The sequence below is a fragment of the Herpailurus yagouaroundi genome, unplaced genomic scaffold (genome assembly GCF_014898765.1).
Source record: "Herpailurus yagouaroundi ecotype Mexico unplaced genomic scaffold, PumYag 188, whole genome shotgun sequence".
Classification (NCBI taxonomy): domain Eukaryota; kingdom Metazoa; phylum Chordata; class Mammalia; order Carnivora; family Felidae; genus Herpailurus; species Herpailurus yagouaroundi.
In genome coordinates, this window is record NW_024412419.1 from 30,816,943 (window position 1) to 30,830,998 (window position 14,056).

Sequence of the window (14,056 nt, forward strand, 5' to 3'; positions counted from 1 at the left end):
TTATTTATTTCATGGATTTTGTATTTGATGTTATATCCCCAGACCTCTTCTGAATCTCTACTGCTCTACTGGTTTGTAAAGATATTTCAACGTTCTGTCTTTTGAGAACTCTTTACAAATGTAACTACAGTTCCAATATACTATGTCTTAATACATATTACATCCTCATTTTGATTTTAAAAATGCACAAAATAAAGTACGTAACAAACTTTCACTACCATATTAAAATATCTGTGACTACTGACCAGGGTGTCCCTGCTGGTGTAATGGACCATCCACCCTTCCTTCACCATCGTGCTGCTCTTCCTCTTTGTGTGCTTGATGGACTGTACAACCCTCATCAGCGGAATATTACTGCTTGTTGACGGACTACAAAACATTTAACATTTATGATAAAATATTGATAATTTGAATTTTTAAAAAATCCTATGAATACTGTAAGCTCACTGGCCTTTTTAAAGATAACTGAGCTAAATTTTTTCAAAATATCTTACAGAAATAGGTTAAGAAAAAGAAATTAATCCTTTCATGATGATACACAGTTGATTTATAAAAGACTAAGACAATCCTGAAAGTCCTCATTATGTGTCATCAATATTTTTTGGAAGGTCCCAACACAAAACAATGAACAGAGCAGAAAGAATCTTCCCCAACTGGAAGATCTGGAAGCCTGGAAGAGGGTCTCATTTGGGACTGCTGTTCAGAAAGGTTCTTTTGTCCTAGGCAGCATGATTAATTAGTAAATTCGTAACAAGGTAAAAAGCAAGTATACCTATTCACAAAATCACATGGTTCAAATGTCAAATTCCATTTTTCATGTTGTTAGGAAAAAGTATTTCTAATAGATACTAATAAAATGATTTATAGCTACCAATTAAGACAATAAAATAAAGTACTGCGTCAAATCAGGTAATATTGAAACATGGGTCAGAAACAGCACAGCTGGAAGTAAAAGAACAATTTGACGGGATATGTGTGAAAAATACATGGTTTTTCAATTTGAAACTCAGTTAAATATTTTCTCTTAAATTATGAAATATTCATGATTAGGAAGCTAGCTAAGTTCTCTTCACAGTCTCCAAACTGGGTAAACAGTAGGTTTTAGTTCATAATGATAATAGCTGCAATCTAATGACAAGCCAAAATGAATAAATGACCACTCAGTTAAATGATCTATTTTCTCTAAATACTTCTTTGTTGCCAGTGAAGAACAAAACCTGCCAAAATATTCACATTTTATTACAAAGTAGTGTATCCTACAAAGCTGTATACACAAAAAACTGAATTTCTATAAACATAAGGGGATATTTATAAGTTTTATAATCCAATAGCATTTTGCAAAGTGCTAACAGTCTAATTGTGGTAAAATGAAAACTGCCCCCAAATTTGTCACCATCATCTCTGTGCAACATTCGGCAGGTATATATTCTCACCGGTGTTTCTAACATCTGATAATTTGCCTAAATGAAGAAGCTGGTTGCTTTAATTGATAGTTTAATTCCGGCACCTTGTGGTGGCTGTTCCACAGCCAGATATAATATCTAGACTACATTTAAATAAAGCATTTTTCTCTTTAACAAGGATTCTCATACTTTCCCATCTTGAGTAGATGGCAAGAGTGTATAATTTATTTCAGAAATACTGTGGTGCATGTAAAGGAATTAGCAATACTTTAACTGGATTGTAAATTACATTCTAGGTTCCACTGAAAGAAATGTGGCTTTTTCTTTCTTAATGAAGCACCTGGACTAATCCTGCATTTCGAAGTGGCTTGCAATACACACACGTGCATTACCTGATGGTTTTCACAGCTTCCTCATCTCTTTCCACATCAAGATCAGACGGATCCAAGAAGAACATTTTATCTTCTGGAGGAGATGGTTCTTCAATGTCATCCAAGCCCCGGCTACCATCACTGTTCATGTCACTACTGTCAATATCCATTGGTATATCTGTATCTGTTCCCAGACTGGAAGGTTCTGGCAAAGTTTTAAATGAATTCAGAGTTTCATATTAATGGGAGAGCAATACATGTAAATAGAAAAAGTATATGAAATGTGAAAAAAAAAGGTTTTAAAACTCTTAATGAAAATAGGAAAATATCTTTATGGATAAAGAGGTATTTAATTAAGGAAGATATAAAATGCACATACCCTAAGGCAGAAAATTAATTAATTTGCTTAAACAGAACTTAGGGGCGCCTGGGCGGCTCAGTCAGTTGAGTGTCTGACTTCGGCTCAGGTCATGATCTCACAACTCTTGAGTTCGAGCCCCGCATCAGGCTCTGTGCTGACAGCTCAGAGCCTGGAGCTTGCTTCAGATTCTGTGTCTCCCTCTCTCTCTCTGCTCCTACTCTGCTTGCTCTCTCTCTCTCTCAAAAATAAATAAAAACATTAAAAAAATTTTTTTAATAATTAGAACTTAAATTTCTGTATGACAAAAGATACTAGAAGCAAAGCAAAAAATTAGCCACCACTATTGTATGTTGGGTTAACTGGTCCAGGGCAATTTGTTGGGGAAAGATAAATAGTCTGTTCCAAAAATGGTGCTGGGAGAACTGGATTATCTACATGCAAAAAGGTGAAACTGGACCTCTTTTGTAAACCAAATACAAAAATTAACTTAAAGTGGATCACAGATCTAAATGTAGGAGTTAAATCTATAAAACTCTTAGAAGAAAACATAGGAGTAAATCTTTGTGACCTTGGGTTATGCAAAGCCTTCCAGATAGAATACCAAAAATATAAGTGACAGAAGAAAAATTCAAGTGGACTTGATTATAATTAAAAACCTTTGTGCTTCAAATGATACCTCAAAAAAGCAAAAAGTCTGCCCAACAGAAGGGAAAAAAGTATTTACATATCATATATCAAATAAGGGACTTGTATCTCAAATGTTTAAAGAACTCTTAAGACTTGATAATAAAAAAAGAAATAACCAGTTGAATGGGCAAAGGACCAGAGTAATAGAGATTTCCCAAAGCAAATGTAAAAATGATCAACAGGTATGTGAAAAGATGTGGATATCAATTAGCCATCCACGAATGCAAATCAAAACCACAAGGAAGTATTACTTCATACTCAGTAGGATGGCAACAATCCAAATGACAGATAATAACAAGTGGTGGTGAGCTTTCAGAAAAACTAGAATCCTCATACACTGCTGGTAAAGTGAGTGTAAAATACTGCAGCTGCTTTGGAAAACAGTTTGGCAGTCCTCAAAATTTTAAAACACGGAGTTACCATATGACTCAACAATTCCACAACTAGGTATCTACCCAAGTGAAATGAAAACATATGTCCACAGAAATTGTACTCAAAATGTTCATAGCAGCATTATTCATAATAGCCCCAAAGTGGATACAGCTCAAATGTCCATCAACTGGCTGGTGAACAGATACATAAAATGTGGTATCTTCATGCAGAGGAATGCTATTCATCAACAAAGCAGAACGAGTACTGATACATGTTACAACATGGAGGAACCCTGAAAACATTAAGCTAGGTCCAAGAAACCAGTCACAAAAGACTACATATTATGATTTCATCTGTATGAAAAGCTTAGAATAGACAAACCCACAGCGGTAGAAAGTTGATTAGTGGTTGCCATAGGCTAGTGGGGAAGAGCGACGAGTGACTCCTAATGTGTATGGAGTTTCTTTTCAGGGTAATGAAAAATGTCCTAACACTGGACTGCACTGATAGATGCCTAACTTTGTGAATAAACTAAATGTGCCAAGTATGCAAAGTTTCTCAATAACACTGCTTAAAAAAATGATAATCCAGAACTCAGAGAAGGTATTTACATCAAGTATAACTGACAAAGAACTATTAGGTAGAATTATCAACAACTCCCTGCAAATCAGTAACAAATAAACAGAAAAATGGACAAAACATGTGAACAGATAATTTATAGGGGAAAAAAAAAACCCCTTAAGAACCAGTAACCATTTGAAAGATGTTCAAACTACTTAGTATACATTAAAACCAATATAAATAGTATTTCATATTCATCTGTCAAACAGTAGTAAAGTACAAAAATACATGAACCATAAATCTGGAGGAAACTTTAGTCTATAGCAAAGCTGCATTAATTCAGAGTAACCCAAATAAGAAAACCAATCACGATCTGTCAATGGTGTTAAATAGCAACCATAAAAAACATGCCACAGGGGCGCCTGCGTGGCCCAGTCAGTTGAGCGACCGACTCTTGGTTTTGGCTCAAGTCATGATCTCATGGTTTGTGAGTTTGAGCCCAAAGTTGGGCTCTGCACTGACAGTGTAGAGCCAGGTTGTGATTCTCTATCTCCCTCTCTCTCTGCCCCCCACCCTCGCACTGTCTCTCTCAAAATAAATAAACTTAAAAAAAAAATGCCATAAAAGAAAACATTAAAATCTTAAGAAATTCAATTTCCATTCCTTATACTTTTCATCCTACAGAACTACTTACATTTAATTTTTACCAGTCCTGTAAATGTTAAATAAAAATTATGCTTGGATGATGGGTATTGAGGAGGGCACCTTTTGGGATGAGCACTGGTGTTGTATGGAAACCAATTTGACAATAAACTTCATATATTGAAAAAAATATATATATTACAGGCAAACAATACAAAAAAATTATGCTTGGAATCATTATTCCTTCCCTCCAAAAACATAATCACTATATAATCTTGAAAAAAGAAAAGAAAAAGGCATATGAGGGAATATGTTTAGCAAATGATTATTTGATGGAGAAAGAGACAGTGAGGCAGCACAATGTGTTCTAATGACTATGGACTAAGAAGCCAGATCATATGGGTTCAAATCCCAACTCTATAAACTGTTGGCTATATTTCTTGGGCAACTTATTCAATGTATTTGTGCCCAAGTTTACTCATCTGTAAATACTTAACTCAAAGGGCTGTTCTTAGGTTTAAATATCAATGTATGTAAAGAGTACAGAACTGTGCCTGGCACACAGAAGCAGTCAGTATTAAAACTATGAACACCTCTAGGGACAACAGCAGGGTGTAAAAAGAAGTATTTTATGTCTAAGGATGGAAGAAAATGTGCAACACCACTGGCAACATTAGACTACAAATGGTAGGTGGCTATAGGAAAAATGGGAAGGCATAAATAAAATAAGATAAAATACAATACAATAAGTGTACCTTTACTGATTATCTGTATTTTCCTTGATTATTAAATTTAAAAAGCCAAAGTTTAAGAAACAAAGTAAACAAAATAAAACATGCAAATATAACCTTATACAAAGATAATACACAAAAGAACTGTGACCTTTTCTGATCGTTTAGGCAAATTAAGAAAAAGAATTTTACCTCCATTGAAAGTGACTTCTCCAAGACAGTCTCTTGGTACTTTTGATGCACAGCGTTTATGGCAGTTGAATTTACAATCTGAAATAAAATATTTGGTTTATTAATGTATCTAAAAAGTCAGGCAGTATCAGATATGCTTAGAGACTTTTTAAAGTTTTCCTTTACTAAGAACTCAGGTCTTGGAATAAAGGTCTGGTTTCAAATTCTGATGCCACCTCTTAATAGGTATTCAACTCCTCAGGGTTCCATTTCTTTTTTTTTTAATTTATTTTTTTTAAGTTTTAATGTAAATTCCAGCTAGTTAACATGATGTAATATTAGTTTCAGGTATGTAATATAGTCATCCAACACTTCCATACATCACCCAGTGCTCATCACAATGCACTCCTTAATCCCTATAACCTTTCTAACACTTCCCCTACCAACCTCCCCTCTGGTAACCATCAGTTAAGATGTTTAACTCTATAGCTAAGAGTCTGTTTCTTGGTTTGTTTCTATTTTTCCCCTTTGCTCGTTTGTTTTGTTTTTTAAATTCCACATATGAGTGAAATCATATGGCATTTGTCTTTCTCTGACTTATTTTGCTGAGCATAATTCTCTCTAGCCCCATCTACCAAGTGGCAAGATTTCATTCTTTCTTATGGCTGATTAATATTCCACTGTATATATATGCCGCATCTTCTTTATCCATTCATCAATCTGTTGATAATGGCTGTTTCCATAATTTAAATATTGTAGACAATGCTATTATAAACATAAGAGTGCATGTTACCTCTCTGAATTAGTGCTTTTGTACTCTGTGGGTAAATACTTCTGGTGGGATTGCTGGATCATTGGGTAGTTCTATTTTTAACTTTGTTTTTTTTAAGTCTATTTATTTTGAGAGAAAGAGAGCATGAGTGGGAAAGGGGCAGAGAGAGGAAGAGAGAGAATCCCAAGCAAACTCCAACACTATCAGCACAGAGACCAACATGGGACTCAATCTCACAGTTTGTAGGATCATGACCTGAGCTGAAATCAAAAGTTGGACGCTTAACCGACTGAGCCACCCAGGTGCCCCTATTTTTAACTTTCTGAGGTATTTCCATACTGTTCTCCAGAGAGGCTGTACCAGTTTGTATTCCCACCAAAAGTGCAAAAGCATACCCCTTTCACCACATCCTGACGAAAACTTGTTTCTTGTGTTGTTGATTTTAGCCATTCTGACAGGTGTGAGGTGATATATCACTGTAGTTTTGATTTGTGTTTCCCCGATGATAAGTGATGTTGAGCATCTTTTCATGTGCCTATTGGCCATCTGTATGTCTTCTTTGGAAAAATGTCTATTCATGTCTTCTGCCCATTTCTAATTGGCTTACTCATTTTTTGGCTGTGAAGTTATATAACTTTTTTATGTATTTTGGGTACTGACCCTTTATGGGATAGGTCATTTTTAAATATCTTCTCCCATTCCATAGGTTGCTGCCTTTTAGTTTTGATGATTGTTTCCTTTGCTGTGCAGCAGCTTTTTATTTTGATGTGGTCCCAACAGTTTATTTTTGCTTCTGTTTCCCTTGGGTCAGGAGACCTATCTAGAAAAAAGTTGCTATGGCTCATATCAGAGAAATTATTGCTGTGCTTTCTTCAAGGGCTTTTATGATTTCAGTTCTCACACTCAGGTTTTTAATCCACTTTCAGTTTATTTTCGTGTATGGTAAAAGAGAGTGGTCCAGTTTCATTCTTTTGCATGTTGCTGTCCAGTTTTCCCAACACCATTTGTTAAAAAGATTGTCTTTTTCCCACTGGATATTCTTTCCTACTGTGTCCAAGATTAACTGACCATACAGTTGTGGGTTCATTTCAGGGTTTTCCATTCTATTCTACTGATCTATGACCACTAATTGGCAGGAGAAAAAAATGGCACCAGCTCCTTTGTTCCCAGAAAGGGCTCTTTGTGAACTCTGCTTCTCAGGGGCATGCTCCAAGAAGAGCAAATAATCTCCTCACTGTGTGCCCCAGGCATTCTTCAGATTGTTGCTTCCACACTGTCTGCCCCCAGGTTGTTTGCCTGTCTTGTCTCTGAAGGTAGCCCCAATACCTCTAGACTCCCAGAGTCCAGTCTGCTGATGCTTAAAACTTCAGGCTTTAATCTCTGCTGACTGCAAGAACTCAAGTAATTCAGCCCCTCTTGCTTTCCAAGCCAATGGATGAGGAAACATTCTCCTTGTGCATTCCCTTGTGCATTCTCTCTCATCCTTCTCATGACCATGGCTCCCTCTCCTCCACAGCAGCCAAGATCCATTTCTTCCCTAAACCACATCCCACACTTCCATCCTTCTTCATTGTGGCTTCTTTTCTACCTTTAGTTGTAGAGTTTGTTCTGCCAGTCTTCAGGTAGATTTCTGGGACACTTAGGATGCTTTGATAATTATCTAGTTGTATCTGTGGGATGAGCGAACCTAGGTTCCTCCTACTTTGCTGCCATCTTCCCCAATTCTTCTAGGGCTCAGTTTCTTTATCTGTAAAATGAAGCTAATACTATTCATATAACCATTGCCAAAATGTTGCTGGCAGCTTCATTAACTCATACTCATCTTTCCATGTTCCCCTTGACAGTTTCTCAGGCTGACTACTTTCCAATATATGTCAAGCACTTACTTTCAGTTCCTAATTATTAGGACCTGGTGCATATGCAGAAGAGAGACTGAGATTCTACAAGCTTTTATTAGGAATTAGTAAGGGCTTTCCTATACAGCCTTATAAGGAAAGGCATGAGCTTCTCATGCACGTCTCCCACCTTTATATATAGTTCTCCTCAGCCTGCAAGAACATCAGAGTTGATAGCACTGCAGATGAATGTCAGGTACAAGCTATTCAACACTACAAGTAACTCAGTGGTTCTCAAACTCTGGTTCCCAGACCAGCAGAATCAGCATTACAAAGAACTTGTTGGAAATGCAAATTCCTGGGTGACACTCCAAACCTATTACATCAGCAGCTCTGGGAGTGGGGCTGAGAAATGTGTTTTAAAAGTGTTTTTTAGGTGATACCAAAATTGAGACCCTCTGCTATTACTACTGTCTACTACGCCCTTCCACCTTGGAATTCCATCTTCCAGCAATATCCGGAAGAAAATAATTTCAAGTCCTGACTTAGAATGATTTTGTAGCCCTTGTGATTCAAGAAAGTTCTGGGTATCACACCAATGGCATAAGGTAAAGGTTATTATAAGAAAAAGTCCCATGATTAATAATTTGGTGGGTGACCCAACTTGTATTAAATAACACTGTCTTTTTAAATGAAAGGCCCTAGAAAAATTCATATATGATATTAATATTAACATCTTCCATTTATCTTAAGTAATTGATTTGCTTTTTATCTCATGAGGTATGCAAGCTATAACAATAACAAGATTTCCATTTTCGCTTTGAAAATGTAGAGCCAAATTTGTGGCCTGTCGGCAGCAAGTAGGTAGGTTCTAATGGCAGGCATTTTTATTTCTCTGTACTCTTACTCATGTTCTTATTAACTTGTTCATATTTTCTTATATTTTATGTATGCTTTCAAGCTGTCTTGAAGTTTTAATATTACAAAGTAGAAAATAAGCAGGTGATGGGGCACGTGGGTGGCTCAGTCAGTTAAGTGTCCAACTTCAGCTCAGGTCATGATCTCACAGTTTGCGGGTTCAAGCCCCTACATTGGGCTTTGCACTGGCAGTATGGAGCCCGCTTGGGATTCTCTCTCTCTGCCCCTTCCCCTCTCTCTCTCTCTCTCTCAAAATAAATAAATAAACTTAAAAAAAATTTTTTTAAACAAAAAAACAGGTGATTGAATGAGTAGCTGCTCTTGGAACTGTGTATCTTCTCAAATGATCCAGTGTAACTGTTTTAAATAAATTACTGTTTTCTTTCTTAGCTTGACAAGTGAATGAAAATGACTGTTTTACTTTTTAATATCCTAATTCATATCTTAAAAATATAGAAATCACTGGGGTGCCTGGGTGGTCAGTCAGTTAAGAGTTTGACTTTGGCTCAGGTTCATGAGTTCGAGCTCCACATCGGGCTCTGTGTGGACAGCTCAGAGCCTAGAACCTGCTTCGGATTCTGTGTCTCCCTCTCTCTCTGCCCCTCCACTGCTCACACTCCGTCTCTCTCTCAAAAATAAATAAATATTAAAAAAACTAAAACAACAAAAAAGAAGTCACTGAAATAAGTGATTGTTTCTGACTGATCATTAAAATAGCTTAGTTATACAGAAATATATATATTTCTGAACCAATACATGCTACTTTCTGAACCAATACAAGCATGAAACATTATTTTTTTAGAGCTAAGAAATTAAATCAATAACCCAGTGGCAGAGTTAACTGGTTTTATTTCAAAATTCATCAATCTACATATTTATGTTAGGTCCTCTACAAACTATCGTACTGCTCTGCAGATGGTTTTAAAATGTTTCTGTTCTGTTCAGCAGAGCAGCACTACTTACAACCTTTTCTAAGATTATCCGTTGGCTAGAATTTGTACATCTGTTATTAATGTTCTTTCCCAAAACATTCCTTAGTGGCTGCTTGCCAATATACTTTAGTGTTGATATTTTAAAGTATTAATTTATATATTAACTCATATTTAAAAGTAAGCTGTTGAAATAAAATTTCAACATTTAATTATGCCTGCCTGATAGTTATTAACTACCTGGCAACAAACGCACAACCTGTCCTCTATCTGCTGTTCTCCCATGTTGCCATATATTGCCAAGAAAAGTTTTCTCATATACTTAAGTCAAATTTATGTACAATTATTTTATGCTGTATTGTAAATAGGATTTAATGTTGCAAAGACCTCAATTCTAATGTTTTATTTATATAAAACTAGATAATTCAATTCCACATCACTTCTATTATATAAAAAGTATGTTACCAAGAACCGTTAAAATAATCACATAAAAATAAGTACATAAACTTATAGACAGGCTACTTACACCCCATCCTGGCTCAATAATTAATAACACATTTTAAACTGTTTTGGTTTTCACTATATTGTTCAGGAGTGTTGTGAAGGAGATATGAAACAAAAGTTAAAATCATCTTTAAAAACATAAAATAACACAACTATAGGAAAAAATATTCCATTATTCTATTAAAAGCCTGGTTCAATGAGAGATGTTTTTAGAATACGATGATAGTATTCTGGGTTAGTACCCGAATATGGATAATCCCGAACACATTTCCAGTGGCTTCTACTTATATTCTTCCTATTTCAGTATGATTAGTCTCTGGAATACCAGTTTTGGTACAGCTTTCCTAGCTACATAATTATAAATAAAAACAAGAAAACTCTTGTAATATATTTGTGTGTGTGTGTGTGTGTGTGTGTGTGTGTGTGTGTGTGAATGTTTAAGGGCAAGAGGAAAGCATTATTTTATATTTTGGGTAGCATTTGGCTCTGGAATCAGAAAGACTTAAGCTCAAATATCTGCTCACCTGCTTACTAACTGCCCCATACTGATAGGTGTAGAGCAGCCATACCTTACAGATCCAAAGTCTAGCTTTTCTGTATTGTAGTTCCTGGTACATAGTACATATACTGCAGAGAGCAATAGTTGTTGATAAATATGAATGTGTGTGTATGCATGCATTTTTTTCTTTTTTTAAATTAACAACTATGAAACCAATTTCTTTGCCTACGCTTCTGAAATATAAATATTTTGAAACAAATTTCCTAACAAAAACCTATGAATTTTATTTAAGAAGAACATCCAATCCTACCTTTACACTGCATTCCTTGGCGAAAGAGGCCTTTCAGTAACCGCTTGCAGTACTGACATATTGTGGGGCGGGTGTAAGAGTGAACAGCAAATGTGTGTGGAACTTTTACTCTGCACATTACCATCTTTTCCATCCAGATTGGGCGACCACTCCAAGAAGGAATTCTCTTACTTGGTTCTTGGTGAACATGTGACTAAAACATAAGTAATTTCCGTAAGTATTAAGTATATTAAAAACAAAGTATTAAGAGCAGGACTTGAGATCAAAGTCATTTATTTTGAACACTAAAGCCAAAAATCTAAAAATGTGCATCTCAGCAGTTTCTTCTGGAAGCTTAACTTACCATCACTTGAATGTGAACAGTGCAGATTTTTTTGCTATTATTTATACCAAAAAAATTTTTTTTTCATCCTCACATATGTATATTCATTGATGAACTATTTGCCAGACATATATAGCGTTTTACAAATAAAAAACAAAAGCCTTAAAATGAATTTATGACATGTTTAAATCCCTTGAAAAACCTAACCAAGAAATGAATCATAATCATGAACCTTTCTGAATAATAATAAATTCAGAAAGTTTATTGTTGTTCATGTTGAATTATTGAACATGATGTCTAAAAATATTTTGAAATAAGTCTTGGTTTTTCAAATGTATTTTTATAAATACTAAAATATGTTTGTTAAAAACTTAAGTCTAGGGGCGCCTGGGTGGCTTGGTCGGTTAAGCGTCCGACTTCGGCTCAGGTCATGATCTTACGGTCCGTGAGTTCGAGCCCCGCGTTGGGCTCTGTGCTGACAGCTCAGAGCCTGGAGCCTGTTTCGGATTCTGTGTCTCCCTCTCTCTCTGCCCCTCCCCTGTTCATGCTCTGTCTCTCTCTGTCTCAAAAATAAAGGTTAAAAAAAAAAATTAAAAAAAAAACCAAAACTTAAGTCTAATGATGACATAAAAAATGGCAGATACAAAATTAGCTAAAACTTTACCCCTCAGTACTGATGCTTTAGGAAGTCCCTTGATATTTTAAGTATTTTCTAGCTATTTGGGCTTTACTCCCCCAGAGGAGCAAAGAGGAAAATTAAAGATGTTGATTAAAAATTTTTGTGTAACCTGAGAGATAACTAGATTTTTCTAACTATGATACTTTCTATATGTACAAAGAAAATAATCAAGTTAAATTACAGGCCAGTTCAATATGGCTCATCCCATTCATTCAGCATTCACTGATTATTATACTACAGCCCAGACCCTCTGCTGTGTATTGCAGAAACAAAAATGAATACAGTATAGTCCACATTCTCAAGCACAAAACACCTATCATCTAGACATACTATAGATTTTGTTGTAGCTGCTTGTATCTTCACTGCCAGAACTGAAGCCCTGAGACCTTTCATGCACCTTCCATAACTTGTAATATCTAACTCAGAGAAGTTGAGTCAACCCATAAAAGCAAAAGAAGCCAGAAGAAACCTAGAGACAGAGAACTGTATGAAATAAATGAAGGGAGGACGAAAAAAAAAGACTGTTTGGAAGAAAGCAGGAAGAAGGTTAAGAAGAAACAGAAAAGGACATACAAATGGAGAAGAACATTATAAAAAGAACACAAAAATGGTCTCTGACGGATAGTTTTTCACTACTATGTAGCCACAAATGTCCCAAAGCATATTAGGAAGCAGTTTAATTTAAGAAAAGTTACAAAAACAATGTTAAAACCCAAACCAAACTTGCTTCAGCTCTCAGGATCTCCCGCTCTAGCCTGGCTCTTTTCTTCCACCGTGACGCCGGGTACTGAGCACCGCAGCGATCCTGCAAAGCTAGTAATGGAAGCCAGCGGGAACGAGAAACAGATGTTGTAGGCTTTTGTTCACCCCTGGCTCCCTATTCTAGTAGTGATTCAAAACTCTGCTCCTCTTGCTCCTGCTTCTTCCACTTTCGGTTTGTCTCAAGTTTAAAGCACACAAGATGGAAGAAGATCGATTTTGCCAGCCATCATCAAATATGTAGGACACCCCTGTAAGGAAGAACTGTCATAACAAATCCCTTCATATGCCGGTGGCCAGCGAGTGACTGACTGCCTTTGGTCAGGCCCTCCTGGGACTGGGTATTAGGGACATGGTACAAAGCATGTGTGCAAGGAGCTACTCAGGAGACTGGGCTACAGCAGCCACCTAATTTTTCATGTTTAGTACAAAGTTACTTAAATATGAAAAAACAGGCTCAAAGGGATTAATATTACTTAAATGCAAGCATTATAATCAAGACTTAGCCCTAGGTCTTCTGTCTGTAGGTTTTTTTGTTTTTTTTTTTTTTTTTTTTTTTTTTTTTTTTTTTTTTTTTTTTTTTGAGAGAGAACATGTATATGATAGGGAGACAGAGAGAGAGAAAGAATGAATTTCAAGTAGGCTCCATGCACTGCATGGAGCCTGACACGAGACTTGATCTTATGACCGTGAGACCATGATGTAAACCAAAATCAAGAGTTGGACGCTTAACTGCCCGCACCCCCTGCCACCTAGGCAGGCGCCCCTAGCCCCAGGTCTTCTCCATGAAAGTCCAGTCCCATCTTTTTCCCATCTCAAACATACCTGACCATAGGCTACAATCTCATCAGGGACCATGGTTTACCACTCTCTTGAGTGAGGAAGGCAGGAAAGGTATGGAAGACCGAACCAGAATTTGGAGGAAGGAGGATACTGGTAAAATTACCTGTGGAACATTTGGTGAAAATGGGACCACTAACACTAGAGTAACTAGAGTGAAAGTTCTTCTCTTACCCTGATTTAATGGCCCCTCTTTACAAACCACTAAAATTCTTACTTCTTTATTAATGAGAAGCCAGAAATTCTCTAAAAGTAATCCGATTATTTCCATGGCATGGGTTTCAACTAATGTCTAAAGTGAACATTTGCCTACAAAAACTTTATAACATGTTGCCAACTCTCAATCAGATGTAATAATAAAAGCAATAAAAGCATTCAAAGGGGGGAAAT

The 14,056-nt window shown here is 36.2% G+C and overlaps 1 protein-coding gene across 2 annotated transcripts in view; it reads right to left on the reverse strand.

The window, feature by feature from the left end:
* Positions 1-14,056, reverse strand: part of PRKD3 (protein kinase D3) — an 87,618-nt gene that overhangs the window by 27,829 nt on the left and 45,733 nt on the right. For both annotated transcript variants that reach the window (XM_040496517.1, XM_040496518.1), the window contains exons 6-9: positions 11,067-11,259; positions 5,321-5,398; positions 1,796-1,979; positions 246-369 (exon numbers count right to left, since the gene is read on the reverse strand). In XM_040496517.1, the coding sequence (XP_040352451.1) occupies positions 246-369; positions 1,796-1,979; positions 5,321-5,398; positions 11,067-11,259 (579 nt within the window). The remainder of the gene's footprint in view (positions 1-245; positions 370-1,795; positions 1,980-5,320; positions 5,399-11,066; positions 11,260-14,056) is intronic.